At 50.4% G+C, this 24227-nt stretch overlaps 1 protein-coding gene across 1 annotated transcript in view; it reads right to left on the reverse strand.

The window, feature by feature from the left end:
• CAPN11 (calpain 11) overlaps positions 1-24227 on the reverse strand; it is a 71815-nt gene that overhangs the window by 35925 nt on the left and 11663 nt on the right. The window contains exons 2-13 of the mRNA XM_069768260.1: positions 21550-21602; positions 10779-11032; positions 10416-10485; positions 9391-9509; positions 9154-9287; positions 8773-8941; positions 8262-8345; positions 6044-6129; positions 1847-1921; positions 854-1014; positions 608-777; positions 491-502 (exon numbers count right to left, since the gene is read on the reverse strand). Coding sequence (XP_069624361.1) covers positions 491-502; positions 608-777; positions 854-1014; positions 1847-1921; positions 6044-6129; positions 8262-8345; positions 8773-8941; positions 9154-9287; positions 9391-9509; positions 10416-10485; positions 10779-11032; positions 21550-21568 — 1353 coding nt within the window. The 5' untranslated portion in view covers positions 21569-21602. The remainder of the gene's footprint in view (positions 1-490; positions 503-607; positions 778-853; positions 1015-1846; positions 1922-6043; positions 6130-8261; positions 8346-8772; positions 8942-9153; positions 9288-9390; positions 9510-10415; positions 10486-10778; positions 11033-21549; positions 21603-24227) is intronic.

Consider the following 24227-nt stretch of genomic DNA (forward strand, 5'->3'; position numbering starts at 1 on the left):
ACAAGGAGGAGGAAGGAAAACAAGGAGGAGGAAGGAAAACAAGGAGGAGGAAGGAAAACAAGGAGGAGGAAGGAAAACAAGGAGGAGGAAGGAAAACAAGGAGGAGGAAGGAAAACAAGGAGGAGGAAGGAAAACAAGGAGGAGGAAGGAAAACAAGGAGGAGGGAGGTGAAGGAGAACAAGGAGGAGGAAGGCGAAAGACTGAAGAAGAGGAATAGAAATAAAAGAAGGCGAGGAAGGTCCCTTCATCCTCCACTTCATCTCCTACCAGATCCCTGTCTCCAGGTGTCCGCACCACTGACCTAGTAATAGGTACAGATCCATACAATCCATCTGTCCAGGTGCAGGACCCCCTGACCCACTTACCGCTCCGCTCTCAGTAAGGACCCCCATTCCAGATGGCCATTTGGACATCTTATCCTGAACCGCCATTACACATCTAACCCCACAACCCATCAGTGTCCATCATACGCCATGTTTGCTGCACGTACCTCATCTGGGACCTACAGGGAACAGGAGGAAAGAAGAGAAAGATTGATGGGGACAAATGACAAGACTGCATGGAGGGCGACAAGGACAGATGGGAAACGTGCACCCGCCGCACTCACCTCATACACAGCGAAGCCGATGGTGTGCATGTCTCCGCCCACCTTCCTCTCTCGCCGGCGGTTTTTCTGCATGAGCGCCACCATGAAGCTGCAGGCAAGCTCATTATCATCTGGGTCATCGTCCTCTTCCAGAAGTGTGATCTTAAACTGAGGGTTGATCCAGAAAGTGGCTGCAACCAGAGACAGAAGTGAGGTGGGTGCTTGGTGTCCAAAAAGAGCAGTAGGGCTCATGGAGCACCCTCTTACCTGGATTGTTCCTGCAGCCCCCGGCCGTGCTGCCCCTCCGCCAGGTCCCATCATACATGGTCGTGTGCCACTTGCTGAGATCATCTTTGCAGAGCGCGTCGGGGGTGAGATTACAGATCTCCAGTCGTGAAAATTGGCGTAGAAATTCTTGGAAGGACATCCTGAGGAGCGGCGGAGAGGAGTTAAGGGGTCTACAGCGAGGAGAACACTAAAGATGGCTGACTACTTGGCCTAATACAGGGAGGTGAATAACCAATGCTACGACCTCTAGCCAATCGCTCTTCTCATAGTAAAAAAAAAAAAAAATAGAAGAAAAAAAATAAACTCCTTAAAAGGAAAAATACAAGAAAATCTTTCTTCAGTAAATACTTGGACAATTCCTAGAGGAGGACACCTGGTGGGATCCGGTCACGGATAATCCACCCCCATAGCTGCAGTCCAGATGCACATTACCTCGTCTTGGTGGGTGCGTAGTGTAGATCTCTTGTAGCCTACAAGCGATTCTCATTTTGCTACCAAACCTTTATTAATGTATTTATTTTGGGACGATCTGGAACTTGGTTGTTTGATTTTTCACCCATTTCTTGGCCCATATCCATGTGCCTCTATACGGTCTCAGTTCTGTGGATCGCCAAGGACGGATTTATTCTCTGCAGTACACCTTTCTTTTTTGTGTTTTTAAACATTTTATGTATTGACTGAATAAAGATTTTTTTTGCATTACGGTATATATTTTCTTTAAGGAGTTCTTTCCTTCTATTTTTTTTTTTTTTTTTGCAATTTAGAAACTTCTATTACTCTTGACCATATGATGGTTATCTCGCTCTTCTCATAGTGTCCAGAGTACGGGAAAAGGGCCGATACCTTTACTATCATTGATGTCACTAGGTCTCCTGTCTGTCTAGGACCCCAAACCTAATGACAAGGAAAATTCATGGAAGATCAAAGATGACAAGAAAACCTCCTCATTGGACAATGTTCCTAAACACCCACCAGAACTCGCCGTCCTCCATCTTCAGGCACAGGTCTTCCCGCTCTGAGGGATCAACCTCATTCCATTCAGAAGAGCTGAAGAAGACAAAGAAGGGTCAACTGCTGAGAGCCTACAACTTCTCAAGTCCCATCAGCTACAGAAGTCATGGAGAGCAGTCCTCTACGTTGACATGTGATCAATGAGGTGGGACACCATCGTTTCTGTGGACTATTAGGTCATGGAGTCCTCTAGAAAATGAAAACCCAAAGTGGAAGCAGGCGACAAAAAGAATTTGCATGGATACCAAGAAATTCTAGTTAACCCCTTCATGACCCAGCCTATTTTGACCTTAATGACCTGGCCGTTTTTTGCAATTCTGACCAGTGTCCCTTTATGAGGTAATAACTCAGGAACGCTTCAACGGATCCTAGCGGTTCTGAGATTGTTTTTTCGTGACATATTGGGCTTCATGTTAGTGGTAAATTTAGGTCAATAAATTATGCGTTTATTTGTGATAAAAATGGAAATTTGGCGAAAATTATGAAAATTTCGCAATTTTCACATTTTGAATTTTTATTCTGTTAAACCAGAGAGATATGTGACACAAAATAGTTAATAAATAACATTTCCCACATGTTTACTTTACATCAGCACAATTTTGGAAACAAGATTTTTTTTTCCTAGGAAGTTATAAGGGTTAAAATTTGACCAGCGATTTGTCATTTTTACAACGAAATTTACAAAACCATTTTTTTTAGGGACCACCTCACATTTGAAGTCAGTTTACGGGGTCTATATGGCTGAAAATACCCAAAAGTGACACCATTCTAAAAACTGCACCCCTCAAGGTGCACAAAACCACATTCAAGAAGTTTATTAACCCTTCAGGTGCTTCACAGCAGCAGAAGCAACATGGAAGGAAAAAATGAACATTTAACTTTTTAGTCACAAAAATTATCTTTTAGGAACAATTTTTTTTATTTCACAATGGTAAAAGGAGAAATTGAACCATGAAAGTTGTTGTCCAATTTGTCCGCTGATACCTCATATGTAGGGGTAAACCACTGTTTGGGCGCACAGCAGGGCTCGGAAGGGATGGCACGCCATTTGGCTTTTTAAATGGAAAATTAGCTCCAATCATTAGCGGACACCATGTCACGTTTGGAGAGCCCTTGTGTGCCTAAACATTGGAGATCCCCCACAAATGACCCCATTTTGGAAACTAGACCCCCAAAGGAACTAATCTAGATGTGTGGTGAGGACTTTGAACCCTCAAGTGCTTCACAGAAGTTTATAACGCAGAGCCATGAAAATAAAAAAAAATATTTTCTCAAAAATGATCTTTTAGCCTGCAATTTTTTATTTTCCCAAGGGTAACAGGAGAAATTTGACCCCAAAAGTTGTTGTCCAGTTTCTACTGAGTACGCTGATACCCCATATGTGGGGGTAAACTACTGTTTGGGCACATGCCGAGGCTCGGAAGTGAAGTAGTGACGTTTTGAAATGCAGACTTTGATGGAATGCTCTGCGGGCGTCACGTTGCATTTGCAGAGCCCTTGATGTGGCTAAACAGTAGAAACCCCCCACAAGTGACCCCATTTTGGAAACTAGACCCCGAAAGGAACTTATCTAGATGTGTGGTGAGCACTTTGAACCCCCAAGTGCTTCACAGAAGTTTATAACGCAGAGCCGTGAAAATAATAAATACGTTTTCTTTCCTCAAAAATAATTATTTAGCCCAGAATTTTTTATTTTCCCAAGGGTAACAGGAGAAATTTGACCCCAAAAGTTGTTGTCCAGTTTCTCCTGAGTACGCTGATACCCCATGTGTGGGGGTAAACCACTGTTTGGGCACACGTCGGGGCTCAGAAGGGAAGTAGTGACTTTTGAAATGCAGACTTTGATGGAATGGTCTGCGGGCGTCACATTGCGTTTGCAGAGCCCCTGGTGTGCCTAAACAGTAGAAACCCCCCACAAGTGAAACCATTTTAGAAACTAGACCCCACAAGGAACTTATCTAGATATGTGGTGAGCACTTTGAACCCCCAAGTGCTTCACAGACGTTTACAACGCAGAGCCGTGAAAATAAAAAATCATTTTTCTTTCCTCAAAAATGATGTTTTAGCAAGCATTTTTTATTTTCACAAGGGTAACAGGAGAAATTGGACCCCAGTAATTGTTGCGCAGTTTGTCCTGAGTATGCTGGTACCCCATATGTGGGGGTAAACCACTGTTTGGGCACACGTCGAGGCTCGGAAGTGAGGGAGCACCATTTGACTTTTTGAATACAAGATTGGCTGGAATCAATGGTGGCGCCATGTTGCGTTTGGAGACCCCTGATGTGCCTGAACAGTGGAAACCCCTCAATTCTAACTCCAACACTAACCCCCCCACACCCCTAACCCTAATCCCAACTGTAGCCATAACCCTAACCACAACCCTAACCCCCCCACACCCCTAATCCTTATCCCAACTGTAGCCGTAACCCCAACACACCCCTAACTCCAACTGTAGCCATAACCCTAGTCACAACTTTAATCCCAACACACCCCTAACCCTAACCACAACCCTAATTCCAACCCTAACCCTAAGGCCATGTGCCCACGTTACGGATTCGTGTGAGATTTTTCAGCATCATTTTTGAAAAATCCGCGGGTAAAGGGCACTGCGTTTTACCTGCGGATTTACCAAGGATTTCCAGTGTTTTTTGTGCGGATTTCACCTGCGGATTCCTATTGAGGAACAGGTGTAAAACGCCGCGGAATCCGCACAAAGAATTGACATGCTGCAGAAAATACAATGCAGCGTTTCCGCGCTGTATTTTCTGCACCATGGGCACAGCGGATTTGGTTTTTCATATGTTTACATGGTACTGTAAACCTGATGGAATACTGCTGCGTATCCGCAGCCAAATCCGCACCGTGTGCACATAGCCTAATTCTAAAGGTATGTGCACACGCTGCGGAAAACGCTGCGGATCCGCAGCAGTTTCCCATGAGTTTACAGTTCAATGTAAACCTATGGGAAACAAAAATCGCTGTGCCCATGCTGCAGAAAAACTGCACGGAAACGCAGCGGTTTACATTCCGCAGCATGTCGCTTCTTTCTGCGGATTCCACAGCGGTTTTACAACTGCTCCAATAGAAAATCGCAGTTGTAAAACCGCAGTGAAATGCGCAGAAAAACCGCGGTAAATCTGCCATAAATCCGCAGCGGTTTAGCACTGCGGATTTATCAAATCCGCAGCGGAAAAATCCGCAGAGGACCAGAATACGTGTGCACATACCGAAACCCTAACCCTAGCCCTAACCCTAGCCCTAACCCTAACCCTAGTTCTTACCCCAACCTTAGTGGAAGAAAAAAAAAAATCTTTATTTTATTATTGTCCCTACCTATGGGGGTGACAAAGGGGGGGGGGGGGGGTCATTCAGTATTTTTTTAATTTTTATCACTGCGATAGGTTTTATCGCAGTGATCAAAATGCACTTGAAACGAATCTGCCGGCCGGCAGATTCGGCGGGAGCACTGCGCATGCGCCCGCCATTTTGGAAGATGGCGGCGCCCAGGAATGAAGATGGACGGACCACGGGAGGCTCGGTAAGTATGATGGGGTGGTGGGGAGCACGGGGGGGGTGGATCGGAGCATGGGGGCGGGTAAATCGGAGCACAGGGGGGTGGATCGGACTGCAGGGGGGTGGATCGGAGTGCAGGGGGGGGTGATTGGAGCACGGGGGTGAGCGGACAGGAGGACGGAGGGGAGCGGGGCAGTGTACCGGACAGATCGGAGGGCTGGGGGGCGATCGGTGGGGTGGGGTGGGGGCACATCAGTGTCTCCAGCCATGGCCGATGATATTGCAGCATCGGCCATGGCTGGATTGTAATATTTCACCAGTTATAATAGGTGAAATATTACAAATCGCTCTGATTGGCTGTTGAATGTGAAACTGCCAATCAGAGCGATCGTAGCCACGGGGGGGTGAAGCCACCCCCCCCCTGGGCTAAACTACCACTCCCCCTGTCCCTGCAGATCGGGTGAAATGGGAGTTAACCCTTTCACCGGATCTGCAGGGACGCGATCATTCTGTGACATAGCACATGCGTCACAGGTCGGATTGGCACCGACTTTCATGACGCATACGCTGTGTCACAGGTCGGGAAGGGGTTAAAGCAATCTCCTCCTCATAGTGGAGATTATACCCACAGGTCAGTTTTCTTACTTATCGCTCCAGGCTCCCGTCCACTCCACCTGGCCCCAAGGATTGCGAATGCGGATGAGCTTCTCCACCTTTCCTCGGTAATTTACCTGTTGATGGAGGAGATGACAATTGAAGGCCTTGAATCTAATATCTGTTAGAAGATCATTGCTCCAGTTTTTCAACCTCTCTGCAGCTTTCGACACTGTTGACCACCCTCTCTTACTCTCTAGGCTCGAGTCACTTGGCATTAAGGACACTGCTCTCTCCTGGTTCTCCTCCTATCTTTCTGACCGCTCCTTCAGTGTTCTGTTCTCTGGCTCCACTTCATCTCCTCTTCCTCTCGCTGTCGGGGTACCTCAGGGCTCAGTCCTTGGCCCCCTTCTCTTCTCCCTCTACACGGCCCCAATTGGACAGACCATCAGCAGATTTGGCTTTCAGTACCATCTTTATGCTGATGACAACTATACACGTCATCCCCTGACCTTACCCCCGCTGTACTACAGAACCCCACCGACTGTCTGTCCGCAGTCTCCAACATCATGTCCGCTCTCTATCTGAAACTCAACCTCTCCAAAACTGAACTTCTGCTCCCACCATCTACTAACCTCCCTAAATCTGACATTTCCCTCTCCGTGGGTGGCACCATAATAACACCCCGGCAGCAGGCGCGCTGTCTGGTGTTATGTCTGACTCCGATCTCTCCTTCACCCCCCATATACAATCTCTTGCCCGCTCGTGCCGCTTACACCTAAAGAACATCTCTAGAATCCGCCCTTTTCTCACCATGGAAACAACAAAGACCCTCACTGTTGCCCTGATCCACTCCCGCCTGGACTACTGTAACGCTCTATTAATTGGCCTCTCCCTCACTCGACTTTCCCCTCTCCAGTCCATCCTTAAAGGGACTCTGTCACCTGAATTTGGAGGGAACAATCTTCAGCCATGGAGGCGGGGTTTTTGGGTGTTTGATTCACCCTTTCCTTACCCGCTGGCTGCAATATTGGATTGAAGTTCATTCTCTGTCCTCTGTAGTACAGGCAATCTTACCTTGTGCAGGCGTGTACTACGGAGGACAGAGAATGAACTTCAATCCAATATTGCAGCCATCATGCAGCCAGCGGGTAAGGAAAGGGTGAATCAAACACCCAAAAACCCCGCCTCCATGGCTGAAGATTGTTCCCTCCAAATTCAGGTGACAGTGTCCCTTTAATGCAGCCAGGGTCGTCCATCTGGCTAATAGGTACTCGGACCGCTCTGTGCCGGTCATTGCACTGGCTGCCCATTCATTACAGGATCCAATTTATACTGCTTGTTCTCACCCACAAAGCTCTCCACAGTGCGGCCCCCTTACATCTCCTCCCTCATTTCTATTACCTACCTGTCCTCTCCACAGTGCGGGCCCCCTACATCTCCTCCCTCATTTCTATTACCTACCTGTCCTCTCCACAGTGCGGGCCCCCTACATCTCCTCCCTCATTTCTATTACCTACCTGTCCTCTCCACAGTGCGGGCCCCCTACATCTCCTCCCTCATTTCTATTACCTACCTGTCCTCTCCACAGTGCGGCCCCCTTACATCTCCTCCCTCATTTCTATTACCTACCTGTCCTCTCCACAGTGCGGGCCCCCTACATCTCCTCCCTCATTTCTATTACCTACCTGTCCTCTCCACAGTGCAGCCCCCCTACATCTCCTCCTCATTTCTATTACCTACCTGTCCTCTCCACAGTGCGGCCCCCCTACATCTCCTCCTCATTTCTATTACCTACCTGTCCTCTCCACAGTGCGGCCCCCCTACATCTCCTCCCTCATTTCTATTACCTACCTGTCCTCTCCACAGTGCGGCCCCCCTACATCTCCTCCTCATTTCTATTACCTACCTGTCCTCTCCACAGTGCGGCCCCCCTACATCTCCTCCTCATTTCTATTACCTACCTGTCCTCTCCACAGTGCGGCCCCCCTTACATCTCCTCCCTCATTTCTATTACCTACCTGTCCTCTCCACAGTGCGGCCCCCTTACATCTCCTCCCTCATTTCTATTACCTACCTGTCCTCTCCACAGTGCGGCCCCCTACATCTCCTCCTCATTTCTATTACCTACCTGTCCTCTCCACAGTGCGGGCCCCCTACATCTCCTCCCTCATTTCTGTCTATCACCCTACCCACTCTACACAGTGCGGACCCCATAAAGATTATTATTATGTACTAGCTTTTAGAAAGCCCCATTGCGGTCCCCTACCTCCTTGAGAGCAGTTACAGAATATGCGTGGCCCTTCACCAACTTCTTGAAGGTAATGGCTTCCATATCAAAGGCACTAGTGATCTAAGAAAAGAAGTTAGAGTTTACAAAAAGAAAAAAAAAAAAAAAAACACCCCCACAAAAATACAAGGGTACTGCTGTGGGGGCTGCACAGACTCCTATAAAATATAGAAAGACAAGTGTTGTTAGAAGTTAAATGAAACCCTTTGATAGCCATATTGTGTCTCTACATGGAGACAGTAACTTTTTCTTGTTTTCATTAGTTGACAGTACTTTATTCCCCACGAGCCCAGGAGGTGTTACTACCCACAGACATTGGAGTCCTATCAGTATAAATGGGGAGGGAAAATTTTCCTGAAGGGATATTTGTAGTTAATGAACTAAAACTCATTCATGGATAACAGATGACAATGGCAAGGCATGAATATACCGACCACCTCATACTTATGTGAAGTCCATGATGGATGCGTCTGGATGAGCATCTACTTACATCAATGGAGCAGCCCAGCAGGGACCCTCGGGACAGTGCTCGGCTGATGATTTTATCCAAGTCACGTGGGGCTTTCCGCAGTTCATACATCATGGCGACCCCACCAGTAAAGTCTTCAAACCCCTCTGTGGTGCTACCGCCAGAGAGGGCCTCATAGGAACCATTCAGCCTGGAGGAAAGAGAGAGGCTAAGGGCTGACATGAAAAAGACGCACTGGAATAACAGATGATATCACCATCACCGAGTGTGAATATGTGAGTGTCTGAGTGTAAGAGTGAGGGTGAGAGCCAATGTCGGAGGGTCTTCAAGTATGTAGGAGCTACCTATTACATTTGTGCTGGGTCCCCCTGCGGCCCAAGTGGCGGCTCGGTGATTACTCACTTGGCGTAGGCTTTTTCCAGCAGCGCACTCCAGAACTCCGAACACTCAGCCGAGTGGACGAAGACCAACTCCCCATCCTTCACTGGCAGCCGGTCATCAATCACCACATCCACCCACTCCCCGAACTGCCAGATCTGAAGACGATGGGGCAAATACAGTGAGCACACGGGAAGGAGCGCGCAACTAAAAATCAAATAAATCTCTCCAGTAAAGCCCTGTGCTGCGGCCATGTTATACCTGGAAATGGAAAATCCCTGCATAATCTTCCTGGAAGCTCTGCCCATGAGGAACGACGCGGTGCAGGAGATCCTCATTCAGCGTCAGGGACCCAATAGCAGCCAAAAGCCAGCAGTCACCTGCAAAGAATCAGACCCGACCTTCAATGCACCAGAGCACCAACCGCCGCCCAGAGCACCAACCGCCGCCCAGAGCACCAACCGCCGCCCAGAGCACCAACCGCCGCCCCAGAGCACAAACCGCCGCCCCAGAGCACAAACCGCCGCCCCAGAGCACAAACTGCAGCCCCAGAGCACAAACCGCAGCCCCAAAGCACCAACTGCCGCCCAGAACACAAACTGCAGCCCCAGAGCACCAACTGCCGCCCAGAGCACCAACCGCCGCCCAGAGCACAAACCGCCGCCCAGAGCACAAACCGCCGCCCAGAGCACAAACCGCCGCCCCAGAGCACAAACTGCAGCCCCAGAGCACAAACCGCAGCCCCAAAGCACCAACTGCCGCCAAGACCACAAACCGCCACCCCAGAGCCCGGGATTTTTCTCAAAAACGTCCCAGGTGGAGCCACCAAAAACTAGCTGCCCCCTGATGGATGCTGGAGCAACATTTGCTTGTTGCCTCCCATTGCGCTTTAATAAATGCCTCCAACAAAGTTTAGAGGTGATGGAGCAATAATGGCCGTATTACACCCATGATCCTCCCATCTCTGATGTAAGACATTCTGTCCAGCAGTGAAGGAGTTAAGGATTAACCAGTAATGCTCTGTCTATAATTAGCTGCCGCTGTTCAATGCCGGTTGAAGCAGGAGGGACGGGAGAGGTGGGAAGGTGGGGGGACGGGGCCCTGGAGGCTTCAGATCCTGGGATCAGCCAATCACATTCAGGGACCGGAGTGATCGGCGCTTGTGGCCATATTACTTGTTATGATCTATATACATCCGGGGTCTCAACTCTCTGCTGCCCCCTGCAGGCCCATGCTCAGCTGCCTTGTACTCGGAGAGTTGGGGGGTGTCTAAATACCAGACTCACCCAGGGCCCCCTGACAGATGTCAGTTCTGGTTGCGCCACCAACAATGAACTGTGGATCCGAGACGATTTCCTGCAGAGAGAGGGTACAGGTGGAAAAGGGGTCATCACAACATTACAGGAGGATCTGCCTGAAGAGAAGCCCCCTGAAATTACCATAAAACTTCAGAGGACACCATTACATTAGTGTCCCTCCCCTGACTCAAGACACACACGCATCCCCAGCACATGACTGGACATGGTCTGTGACATGGAGCCTATTGCATATGGCAGTCCCCCCCATCCTCCAATGTGACCCTTGACCCTGTCCACATCCCTTTCGCCAGTCTGAGTAGGCCTAATTGCAGACCCCATAGCAGTACTTACTGTTGGCCGCTTCCATCTTACACCCTGTACTTTGCTGGAACCAGGACCCAGCTCCTTGAAGCCCAAGGAGGCGGTGACGGTTGGGAAATGGGGGTCCTCAAACAGTGCCCCGTTCTCCAGGCAGGACTGACGCAGACTCTCATAATCCTGGCTAAGGTATTTCACGGCACACTCATGAGACCCCACACCAGATGCCTTCAGACGATCGATCTTCAGCTTTGAAGCGATCCCCCCAAACGGCATCATCTTCCCCTCTGTAAGAAAACAGGAATTGTGAGAAACAAGAGACATAGCGGGCAGGCAGAGTGGGCTCAGACACGGCGGGCAGGCAGAGTGGGCTCAGACACGGCGGGCAGGCAGTGGGCTCAGACACGGCGGGCAGGCAGAGTGGGCTCAGACACGGCGGGCAGGCAGAGTGGGCTCAGACACGGCGGGCAGGCAGAGTGGGCTCAGACACGGCGGGCAGGCAGAGTGGGCTCAGACACGGCGGGCAGGCAGAGTGGGCTCAGACACGGCGGGCAGGCAGAGTGGGCCCAGACACGGCGGGCAGGCAGAGTGGGCTCAGACACGGCGGGCAGGCAGAGTGGGCTCAGACACGGCGGGCAGGCAGAGTGGGCTCAGACACGGTGGGCAGGCAGAGTGGGCTCAGACACTGAGTAGACACGGCGGGCAGGCAGAGTGGGCCCAGACACGGCGGGCAGGCAGAGTGGGCTCAGACACGGCGGGCAGGCAGAGTGGGCTCAGACACGGCGGGCAGGCAGAGTGGGCTCAGACACGGCGGGCAGGCAGAGTGGGCTCAGACACGGCGGGCAGGCAGAGTGGGCCCAGACACGGCGGGCAGGCAGAGTGGGCTCAGACACGTGGGGAGAAAGGATACTGTGCATAGTCTTCTAGCTGGGGGTAATGGGCAGGTTATGGAGGACTGATAGGAGGTGATAATACAGTGAAGTTTTTACAATTATCAACCAGTGACCACATTATATGCAATGCGGCCTCACCGGACACCACAACCTTCAGAGTTCTGGGCAAAAAACCAATATCTGTGCCCACTGCATGTAGTGGATTCCAGCGATTATCACACTGATCCGGGCACAGATTCTCCGGAGAAGCCCTATAGATTGGAGTCACCACGACGTGCCACAGGGTAAAGGAATCACGTACGACTGCAGTTTTCACACTGGACACCAGAGGGCATAAACAAAACCATCTCAGTTTACAGCCTGTTGTGATATGTAGTGGAGCCCAGATGGGCCGGTGGCCCCCGCTGACCGCCAGAACCGAGACCCTCACACACTCCCTGCAGCTGTATCCATATCTATGGCAGTGAAGATCCCTGGAGATAACCCCGCGTGTGCCGTATCCGCCAGGGACATCATCAGATCGCTCCTCATGGAGTAGCTGAATGCAGGAAGGCGTATAATGGATCAATGACATCACATGGATCAGATATACAACTTGCAAAAAAAAAAAAAAAATGTTCTGCCCCTGAAACCTCCACCATTTCTGCTTACAACAGTCTGGAAGGTCAGGGAAGTGAGGAGACCATCGCTGGAGTTGTGGGGCAGGAACGTTGTCCCCGTCTTGTCTGATGTCGGATTCTCGCTGCTCTGCACTTTGGGGTCTTTGCCGGATTTTTCATTTCATAATGCACCAATGTCTTCTACTGTAGAAGGTCTGGACCACAGGCAGCAGGTTCATCTCCCGAACTCCTTCTGCAGAGCCGTGCTGTGCTGGAGGCAGGAGAGGGTTAACTGCTGAACTAGACATTGTCAAAATGGAGCAGCCATTGTTCTCCCACCTCTATATAATGCTCAGCAGTGATGGCGCCTCCTCGGCGGCAAGCTCGACGGTCCCGCTGCTCGGCGGCAAGCTCGACTGTCACGCTCCTCGGCGGCAAGCTCGACTGTCACGCTCCTCGGCGGCAAGCTCGACTGTCACGCTCCTCGGCGGCAAGCTCGACTGTCACGCTCCTCGGCGGCAAGCTCGACTGTCACGCTCCTCGGCGGCAAGCTCGACTGTCACGCTCCTCGGCGGCAAGCTCGACTGTCACGCTCCTCGGCGGCAAGCTCGACTGTCACGCTCCTCGGCGGCAAGCTCGACTGTCCCGCTCCTCGGCGGCAAGCTCGACTGTCACGCTCCTTGGCGGCACGCTCGACTGTCCCGCTCTTCGGCAGCAAGCTCGACTGTCCCGCTCCTCGGCGGCAAGCTCGACTGTCACGCTCCTTGGCGGCACGCTCGACTGTCACGCTCCTCGGCGGCAAGCTCGACTGTCCCGCTCCTCGGCGGCAAGCTCGACTGTCCCGCTCCTCGGCAGCAAGCTCGACTGTCCTGCTCCTCGGCGGCAAGCTCGACTGTCCCGCTCCTCGACGGCAAGCTCGATGGCTCCGCTCCTCCAGAGTATGTAGGACATGGCATCTGGGGTTTACATAAATAATTTTACATTTTTATTCATCTGACCACAGAACAGTTTTCTATTTTGCCTCCAACCATAGTGCTCTTTGGTCCAGTTGGACTTCTCAGCTGTGCACACGGACTTCTCCAGAATCTCTGATTAGATTATGTGCTGTTAATGGAGGACATTCGCAGCCTTTGTGATTTTACATTGAGGAACATTTTTCTGGAATTCTTCTACCATTTTTAGCTGCAGTTGTCACGGATGGATGACCTCTGACCATCTTTGCTTTGGAGAGACTCTGCCTCTCTCATGCTCTTTTTATACAAAATGAAATGCCCAGTTCTGACCTATTCTGTGTGATAACAAGAAGCTTCACCCTGAGGCTCGTCGGCCCGTGACTCGCGGCTCGTGGCATTAGCACCAGGTCTACCACCAAGTTACGAAGAGAAAGTCCTTGCACGGAGGAGCAAACACCGGCCAGGGATGGAGGAGAGGAGAAGATATTGTAACTGGAGAGATGAGGACACTGATTGTCACAGGGACGCACCCGACAGAGGAATACTGGGACCCTGGGAAGTAAGGACACCCCTGTAGTCAGAGCGCAGGTGGAGCAGGGAGGTTTGGCTTTCATTGCCTCGGTGATGATGGGCTCCGGCCGCAGCTCCCGACATCTCAGAGCTGATGTGTCCCTCAAGGTAAAAGGCGGAGATTTCCCAATGGCTGGATTCATTTCACACATTGTGATCGTAGATGGCAGAAAGTCGCCCGTCCCCCACCCTGACCGCAGATCAGAGAATATTTACTCTGCGTCACCTCCCCATAGGAAATACACCCAAGACATTTACACAGGAGAGCAAGAAACCAGGAAAGCTTCTAGGGGGCGAGATAGTCTGCAGAGGTGTAATAATCCGCAGAATATATCACTATGTGTGTCAGGAGAAGCGATGCTCTGCAGAGAGGTCAGTGCTGTAATAATCTGCAGGATATATCACTGTATATGTCAGGAGGTGAGGAGCGATGCTCTGCAGAGAGGTCAGTGGTGTAATAATCTGCAGGATATATCACTGTATATGTCAGGAGGTGAGGAGCGATGCTCTGCAGAGAGGTCAGTGGTGTAATAATCTGCAGGATATATCACTGTATATGTCAGGAGGTGAGGAGCGATGCTCTGCAGAGAGGTCAGTGGTGTAATAATCTGCAGGATATATCACTATGTATCTGTCAGGAGGTGGAGGAGCGATGCTCTGCAGAGAGGTCAGTGGTGTAATAATCTGCAGGATATATCACTGTATATGTCAGGAGGTGGAGGAGCGATGCTCTGCAGAGGTCAGTGGTGTAATAATCTGCAGGATATATCACTGTGTATCTGTCAGGAGGTGGAGGAGCGATGCTCTGCAGAGAGGTCAGTGGTGTAATAATCTGCAGGATATATCACTGTGTATCTGTCAGGAGGTGGAGGAGTGATGCTCTGCAGAGAGGTCAGTGGTGTAATAATCTGCAGGATATATCACTGTATATGTCAGGAGGTGAGGAGCGATGCTCTGCAGAGAGGTCAGTGGTGTAATAATCTGCAGGATATATCACTATGTATCTGTCAGGAGGTGGAGGAGCGATGCTCTGCAGAGAGGTCAATGGTGTAATAATCTGCAGGATATATCACTGTATATGTCAGGAGGTGAGGAGCGATGCTCTGCAGAGAGGTCAGTGGTGTAATAATCTGCAGGATATATCACTGTGTATCTGTCAGGAGGTGGAGGAGCGATGCTCTGCAGAGAGGTCAGTGGTGTAATAATCTGCAGGATATATCACTGTATATGTCAGGAGGTGAGGAGCGATGCTCTGCAGAGAGGTCAGTGGTGTAATAATCTGCAGGATATATCACTATGTATCTGTCAGGAGGTGGAGGAGCGATGCTCTGCAGAGAGGTCAATGGTGTAATAATCTGCAGGATATATCACTGTGTATCTGTCAGGAGGTGGAGGAGCGATGCTCTGCAGAGAGGTCAGTGGTGTAACAATCTGCAGGATATATCAGTGTATCTGTCAGGAGGTGGAGGAGCGATGCTCTGCAGAGAGGTCAGTGGTGTAATAATCTGCAGGATATATCACTGTGTATGTCAGGAGGTGGAGGAGCGATGCTCTGCAGAGGTCAGAGGTGTAATAATCTGCAGGATATATCACTATGTATCTGTCAGGAGGTAGAGGAGCGATGCTCTGCAGAGAGGTCAGTGGTGTAATAATCTGCAGGATATATCACTATGTATCTGTCAGGAGGTGGAGGAGCGATGCTCTGCAGAGGTCAGTGGTGTAATAATCTGCAGGATATATCACTGTGTATCTGTCAGGAGGTGGAGGAGCGATGCTCTGCAGAGAGGTCAGTGGTGTAATAATCTGCAGGATATATCACTATGTATCTGTCAGGAGGTGGAGGAGCGATGCTCTGCAGAGGTCAGAGGTGTAATAATCTGCAGGATATATCACTATGTATCTGTCAGGAGGTAGAGGAGCGATGCTCTGCAGAGAGGTCAGTGGTGTAATAATCTGCAGGATATATCACTATGTATCTGTCAGGAGGTGGAGGAGCGATGCTCTGCAGAGGTCAGTGGTGTAATAATCTGCAGGATATATCACTGTGTATCTGTCAGGAGGTGGAGGAGCGATGCTCTGCAGAGAGGTCAGTGGTGTAATAATCTGCAGGATATATCACTGTGTATCTGTCAGGAGGTGGAGGAGCGATGCTCTGCAGAGAGGTCAGTGGTGTAATAATCTGCAGGATATATCACTGTATATGTCAGGAGGTGGAGGAGCGATGCTCTGCAGAGAGGTCAGTGGTGTAATAATCTGCAGGATATATCACTGTGTATCTGTCAGGAGGTGGAGGAGTGATGCTCTGCAGAGAGGTCAGTGGTGTAATAATCTGCAGGATATATCACTGTGTATCTGTCAGGAGGTGGAGGAGCGATGCTCTGCAGAGGTCAGAGGTGTAATAATCTGCAGGATATATCACTATGTATCTGTCAGGAGGTAGAGGAGCGATGCTCTGCAGAGAGGTCAGTGGTGTAATAATCTGCAGGATATATCACTATGTATCTGTCAGGAGGTGGAGGAGCGATGCTCTGCAGAGGTCAGTGGTGTAATAATCTGCAGGATATATCACTATGTATATGTCAGGAGGTGAGGAGTGATGCTCTGCAGAGAGGTCAGTGGTGTAATAATCTGCAGGATATATCACTATGTATCTGTCAGGAGGTAGAGGAGCGATGCTCTGCAGAGAGGCCAGTGGTGTAATAATCTGCAGGATAGATCACTGTATCTGTCAGGAGGTGGAGGAGCGATGCTCTGCAGAGAGGTCAGTGGTGTAATAATCTGCAGGATATATCACTATCTGTCAGGAGGTGGAGGAGCGATGCTCTGCAGAGAGGCCAGTGGTGTAATAATCTGCAGGATAGATCACTGTATCTGTCAGGAGGTGGAGGAGCGATGCTCTGCAGAGAGGTCAGTGGTGTAATAATCTGCAGGATATATAACTGTATCTGTCAGGAGGTGGAGGAGCGATGCTCTGCAGAGGTCAGTGGTGTAATAATCTGCAGAATATATCACTGTGTATCTGTCAGGAGGTGGAGGAGCGGCCCCTTTAAGCCCCCCCATCCCAGTATTCCGCACAGCCCCCTCCCCCATCGCTCGCCCCTGAGTCAGCACATTGGTCTTCAGCCAAATCCCAGCAGTGAATGAGGCAGAATCTCTGCGGATGAGAGAATGTGATATAATAACTGGACAATAATAATCCGGGTGTCCGACTGATGATATAATGTGCAGGGAGCGCGGTGACGGGTGGCGAAGCTGTATGGTGTACGGAGTGCGATAATGATTGGCACGGCTGTGCTGTTCAGTCACATGATCTGCAGGGAGCGCGGTGATGGGTTGGTGCGGTCACATGATCTGCAGGGAACGCGGTGATGGGTTGGTGCGGTCACATGATCTGCAGGGAGCGCGGTGATGGGTTGGTGCGGTCACATGATCTGCAGGGAGCGCGGTGATGGGTTGGCGCGGTCACATGATCTGCAGGGAGAGCGGTGATGGGTTGGTGCGGTCACATGATCTGCAGGGAGAGCGGTGATGGGTTGGCGCAGTCACATGATCTGCAGGGAGAGCGGTGATGGGTTGGTGCGGTCACATGGTCTGCAGGGAGCGCGGAGATGGGTTGGTGCGGTCACATGGTCTGCAGGGAGCGCGGAGATGGGTTGGTGCGGTCACATGATCTGCAGGGAGAGCAGTGATGGGTTGGTGCGGTCACATGGTCTGCAGGGAGCGCGGAGATGGGTTGGTGCGGTCACATGATCTGCAGGGAGCGCGGTGATGGGTTGGCGCGGTCACATGATCTGCAGGGAGCGCGTTGATGGGTTGGTGCGGTCACATGATCTGCAGGGAGCGCGGTGATGGGTTGGTGCGGTCACATGATCTGCAGGGAGCGCGGTGATGGGTTGGTGCGGTCACATGATCTGCAGGGAGAGCGGTGATGGGTTGGTGCGGTCACATGATCTGCAGAGAGCGCGGAGATGGGTTGGCGCGGTCACATGATCTGCAGGGAGCGCGGTGATGGGTGGGGCGGTCACATGATCTGCAGGGAGCGCGGTGATGGGTTGGCGCGGTCACATGATCTGCAGGGAGCGCGGTGATGGGTTGGTGCGGTCACATGATCTGCAGGGAGAGCGGTGATGGGTTGGTGCGGTCACATGGTCTGCAGGGAGCGCGGAGATGGGTTGGCGCGGTCACATGATCTGCAGGGAGCGCGGTGATGGGTGGGGCGGTCACATGATCTGCAGGGAGCGCGGTGATGGGTTGGCGCGGTCACATGATCTGCAGGGAGCGCGGTGATGGGTGGGGCGGTCACATGATCTGCAGGGAGCGCGGTGATGGGTTGGCGCGGTCACATGATCTGCAGGGAGCGCGGTGATGGGTGGGGCGGTCACATGATCCGCAGGGAGCGCGGTGATGGGTTGGTGCGGTCACATGATCTGCAGGGAGCGCGGTGATGGGTTGGCGCGGTCACATGATCTGCAGGGAGCGCGGTGATGGGTTGGCGCGGTCACATGATCTGCAGGGAGCGCGGTGATGGGTTGGCGCGGTCACATGATCTGCAGGGAGCGCGGTGATGGGTGGGGCGGTCACATGATCTGCAGGGAGCGCGGTGATGGGTTGGCGCGGTCACATGATCTGCAGGGAGCGCGGTGATGGGTTGGTGCGGTCACATGATCTGCAGGGAGCGCGGTGATGGGTTGGTGCGGTCACATGATCTGCAGGGAGCGCAGTGATGGGTTGGTGCGGTCACATGATCTGCAGGGAACGCGGTGATGGGTGGGGCGGTCACATGGTCTGCAGGGAGCGCGGAGATGGGTTGGTGCGGTCACATGATCTGCAGGGAGCGCGGTGATGGGTTGGCGCGGTCACATGATCTGCAGGGAGCGCGGTGATGGGTTGGCGCGGTCACATGATCTGCAGGGAGAGCGGTGATGGGTTGGTGCGGTCACATGATCTGCAGGGAGAGCGGTGATGGGTTGGTGCGGTCACATGATCTGCAGGGAGCGCGGTGATGGGTTGGTGCGGTCACATGGTCTGCAGGGAGCGCGGTGATGGGTTGGTGCGGTCACATGGTCTGCAGGGAGCGCGGTGATGGGTTGGTGCGGTCACATGGTCTGCAGGGAGCGCGGTGATGGGTTGGTGCGGTCACATGGTCTGCAGGGAGCGCGATGATGGGTTGGCGCGGTCACATGATCTGCAGGGAGCGCGGTGATGGGTGGGGCGGTCACATGATCTGCAGGGAGCGCGGTGATGGGTTGGCGCGGTCACATGATCTGCAGGGAGCGCGGTGATGGGTGGGGCGGTCACATGGTCTGCAGGGAGCGCGGTGATGGGTTGGTGTGGTCACATGATCTGCAGGGAGCGCGGTGATGGGTTGGTGTGGTCACGATCTGCAGGGAGCGCGGTGATGGGTTGGCGCGGTCACATGATCTGCAGGGAGCGCGGTGATGGGTTGGTGCGGTCACATGATCTGCAGGGAGCGCGGCCCTCCACAGTTTGGGCACAGACATTGCGTTGTATGTGCGGTGACTTTCGGGACCTCCCCGCAGACCCTCCTCCTCCTCGCCAAGCATTTACGTCCCAGAGGTTTCAAGCTGCTGACGCCACAATGGGATTACCCAGAATCCTCCTGTTTGGGAGATGCCAGCAGAATCCCACCATCACCAGCCACCAAATATTAAGCCTACAAACATCAATATTTACACAGCTCCTCCCACTTAGAACCTGCAGTCCTATGCAAGAGGGCAGACTTGTGCGAGTGTGTTTACTTACTGGTAGAGGGATTAGTAAGTCATCACACAGACGAGACGCTGCTGAGAATCCATCACCGTGAGCTCTCCCCAAATATGGACGCTCAACTCACCGTCAAATACAGAGGCATGTAAAAGTTTGTACACCCCTGATCAAAATGACTGTTATTGTGAACAGTGAAGCTGAAGATGAACTGATCTAAAAGGACTGAAGTTACAGATGACGCGTTTCCTGTGTATTATATATACACAAAAATGTAAAGTATAGATGACAATATATAAAAAAAAAAAGTTTGTACACCCTTGAAGATTTGTGAGCTCAGATAACCGTGACCAAGGTGTGAGACCTTAATTATCCAGCTAGGGTTATGGCTCGCTCACCATCATCGTTAGGAAAGGCCAGGTGAGGCAAATGTCTAGCTCTAACCTAAAATCCAGCAGCGGTGGGATCTTCTAAGCAGCTGCCGAGCACTCTGAGAATGGTGGAGGCCACATGGCAGGAGACGTTATAAGAAGACAGCAAAGTGTTTACAAGTTGTATTTTCCCAAGTTTGAAATGTAATTAAGAAAATGGCCGTTACCAGGAACAGTGAAGGTCAAGATAACGTCTGGTAGACCAAGAAAAATGTCAGTGAGAGCAGAATTGCTAGAGAGGCAAAGCAGAATCCCCACTTGACTGCAAAAGACCTTCAGAAAGATTCAGCAGACTCTGGAGTTGTGGTACATTTGTTCTACTGGTCAGAGACACCTGCACAAATATGGCCTTCATGGAAGAGTCATCAGAAGAAAACCTCTTCTGCGTCCCCAGCATAAAATTCAGCATCAGGAGTATGAAAAAAACATCTAAACAAGCCTGATGCATTGTGGAAACAAGTCATGTGGACTGTTGAGGGTAAATAGATCTCTGTGGCCACAATGATCACAGGTATGTGTAGGGCACAGAAAGTCAGGAAAAGAACATCTCACCAACCAGTAAGCATGGGGGAAGGGTGATCAATCATACTTTGGGGGGGTGTTGCAGCCAATGGCAAGAGGAACATTTCACGGGTAGAGAGAAGAATGGATTCAATGAAATCTCAACAAATTCTTGATGCAAACATAATACCATCTGTAACAAAGCTGAAGGTGAAAAGAGGAAGAGGATGGAAGAGGATGGCTGCTACACATGGAGAATGATCCTGAACACACGTCACAATCCACAATAGACGACCTCAGAAGGCGCAGGATGAAGGTTTTACAATGGCCCTCACAGTCCCCTGATCTGAACATCATTGAAAATCTGTGGCGAGACCTCAAAATAGCAGAGGATGGAAGACGCCTCCAGAATCTCACAGAACTGGAGGGATTCTCCAAGGAAGAATGGAGGAAAATCCCTCAGACAAGAACTGAAAAACTCTTATCTGGATACAAAAAGCGTTTACAAACTGTGATATTTGCATAAGGGAGCGCTACTAGGTACTAACCATGCAGGGTGCACAAACCTTTGCATTGGCCCATAAAAATTTCATAATTTTTAAAATGTAAAAAAAGAAAAAAACTATAGCTTTTTTTATTTGCCTAAAATACAAAGGAAATGCGTCATCTGTAACTTCAGGGCTTTTAGATTATTCCATCTTAAACTTGCTTCACTGTTTACATTAACAGTAATTTTGACCGAGGGGTGCACAAACTTTTACATGCCACTGTACATACGTCAATGTGGAGAGCGAGACGAGATTCCATAAAGTGTCCATCAGATGCCTCCCCGGGCTCTGCCTGGCCGCCAGACGCCTCCCTGGGCCCCTAGCCCCATCTCTCCTATATAACGTACCTTACACTGCAGGTGATGGATCCACAGCGAATGCCACTCGCCACCTGCCACCTCCACCCATGCTCCATATCCCCACCCAAGCCGCATGCTTGCCTCCACGACACATTGTATACTGGCTCCATAAGCAATTACTTTTTGACCAAGCACCAACATAGGGCCCATTCACAACCCAAAGGGCAATCCTATCCAATCCACCAGACACTGCCAGCCCTGCAGGGCAGATCCAATGCCAACATACCTGAAAAGATCGCTGCCATGAGCGATTACTCCGAGCAGCAGTGCGTGCGAGAGCTGAAGGCCACAGAGGTGTTGATTGCAGGTAAGTGAAATAAAGAGAAAAGAAAGATGGTGAGAAGAGCAGAACATCAAAGCTACAGTGCCTGCCGGATATTATAATGCCATTACAGGACACAAAGGTCTCCATATAACCCCAGGCTGACTATTTATAGGGTAGAGCCATGCTATATAGTATGTGGTTAGTAGTTAATAAAAAGGTCCCTACAGAAGACCCTGTAACGTAAAGGACAATTAAAAAATTGAAAATAGAATTCCCTAAAACTAACCAACTCCAGTGTGGAGACCGTATGGATTCAGTGTAGAGACCAGTATATACCTCATTTATGTAAAGGTGACAACCATCTGCAGTGATCTCGCCAAACCCTGGAATGGGAGATACTGGAAGAGGTAAAACCTACATATCTGGAACCGTAATGGGGTCCTACATTGCCCCCGTAATGCAAACTTTCATACAAAACCTTAAAAGTTCCTGTACATATCGGAGAAGTGTAATTCAGCATGGAACAGATACATTGTGGACAACATGGGGTTCAGGAAGATTTCAAGGAAGGTGGGTGAATAGTTGGGGCTCCTAAACATGGGCTTTTAATGAATTGGAATATTTTTTCTGTAAGAGAAACTTGAGTAGTACAGTCACCTTACCAGATCCCAGCAGTGGATCTCCTAATGCACAGAGATTACATTTATTGAGGCATCTTCTACCTTCACTTCCAGTTTCACCACCTAAATATTTACAAGGAGGATTTCCTGATAATGTCCGCTCACTGAGGAACCCTCAAGATCCAAGCCAAAGTGACCATGCCTAAATGTTTACTACAAAGTCACATGGCTCTGTCCCGAGCACAGGAGCGGACAGTCTCATGGCACCAGAACCTGGTAACTTAGAATCATGTAGGAACAGTTGGTGCAAATTTTGATGCAATTTTTGGAGCCAAAGCCAGAATAGGATCAGTCAGATGCAGAGGCGAACATACCGCTGCTGCACCGAGGGCCCTTGCAGGCAGGCAGAGCCGGCGTCACCACACGGTGCACCTGACAAATGCTGGGGCCCACTTGCTTTCAAGGACACTGGCAGGCTATTGGCCCGAGTCAGGATTGCCTGGCGACAGCGAGCTGGCACCGGGACCCCCCATGATTGAAACTGCGTGAAATACTCACCTCTCAATGTTCCTCCGCAGGTCCAGTCTATTCTGCGTCTTGTGACTGACGTCGCAGGGCAGAAGGTGCGACGACGTCACTAGAGGGTCTCCTCTATGCTGAGCACTGCAAAGACAGAATTCACTGAGGAGACCAGAGCAGCAATGGAACGGGGGAGGGAAAGATTTTATTTATTTTTCTTAGTGTATGGCATAAAACGTGTGACCCTTTATACTGTATGGAGCATTACATGGGGCCCACTATACTGTATGGAGCATTACATGGGGCCCATTATACTGTATGGAGCATTACATGGGGTCCATTATACTGTATGGAGCATTACATGGGGTCCATTATACTGTATGGAGCATTACATGGGGCCCATTATACTGTATGGAGCATTACATGGGGCCCATTATACTGTATGGAGCATTACATGGGGCCCATTATACTGTATGGAGCATTACATGGAGCATTATATGGGGCCCATTATTCTGTATGGAGCAATATATGGGGCCCATTATTCTGTGTGGAGCATTATATGGGGCCCATTATTCTGTATGGAGCATTACACGGGGCCATTATTCTATATGGAGCACATACATAATACTGTATGGAGCATTTTATGGGGTCCATAATACTGCATGGAGCATTATATGGGGCCCATTATACTGTATGGAGCATAACATGGGGTCCATTATACTGTATGGAGCATAACATGGGGTCCATTATACTGTATGGAGCATAACATGGAGCATAATATGGGGCCCATTATTCTGTATGGAGCAATATATGGGGCCCATTATACTGTATGGAGCATTACATGGGGCCCATTATACTGTATGGAGCATAACATGGGGTCCATTATACTGTATGGAGCATTGCATGGAGCATAATAAGGGGCCCATTATACTGTATGGAGCATAACATGGGGCCCATTATACTGTATGGAGCATTACATGGAGCATTACATGGGGCCCATTATTCTGTGTGGAGCATAACATGGGGCCCATTATACTGTATGGAGCATTACATGGGGTTCATTATACTGTATGGAGCATTACATGGAGCATTACATGGGGCCCATTATTCTGTATGGAGCATTATATGGGGCCCATTATTCTGTATGGAGCATTACACGGGGCCATTCTATATGGAACATTATATGGGGCCCATAATACTGTATGGAGCATTTTATGGGGCCCATAATACTGTATGGAGCATTTTATGGGGCCCATTATTCTATATGGAGTATTATACGGGGCCCATTATACTGTATGGAGTGTAAGATGGTGCCAGACTGGTCCTTGAGGGGAGACGTATCATTGCGGCTATTAGCTGCAGTGATGTGAGCTCGGAAGCATGCTCCAGCACATATAGTGCTGAGAGAGTTATTAGGCCATTCCAGGGCAAGGTTTTATCAGCAGTCATAAGAGATGGGTGGGAAGGACGTATCACATATCCGACCCAGGGGCGTGTTGT

The sequence above is a fragment of the Ranitomeya imitator genome, chromosome 5 (assembly GCF_032444005.1).
Source record: "Ranitomeya imitator isolate aRanImi1 chromosome 5, aRanImi1.pri, whole genome shotgun sequence".
Taxonomy (NCBI): Eukaryota; Metazoa; Chordata; class Amphibia; order Anura; family Dendrobatidae; genus Ranitomeya; species Ranitomeya imitator.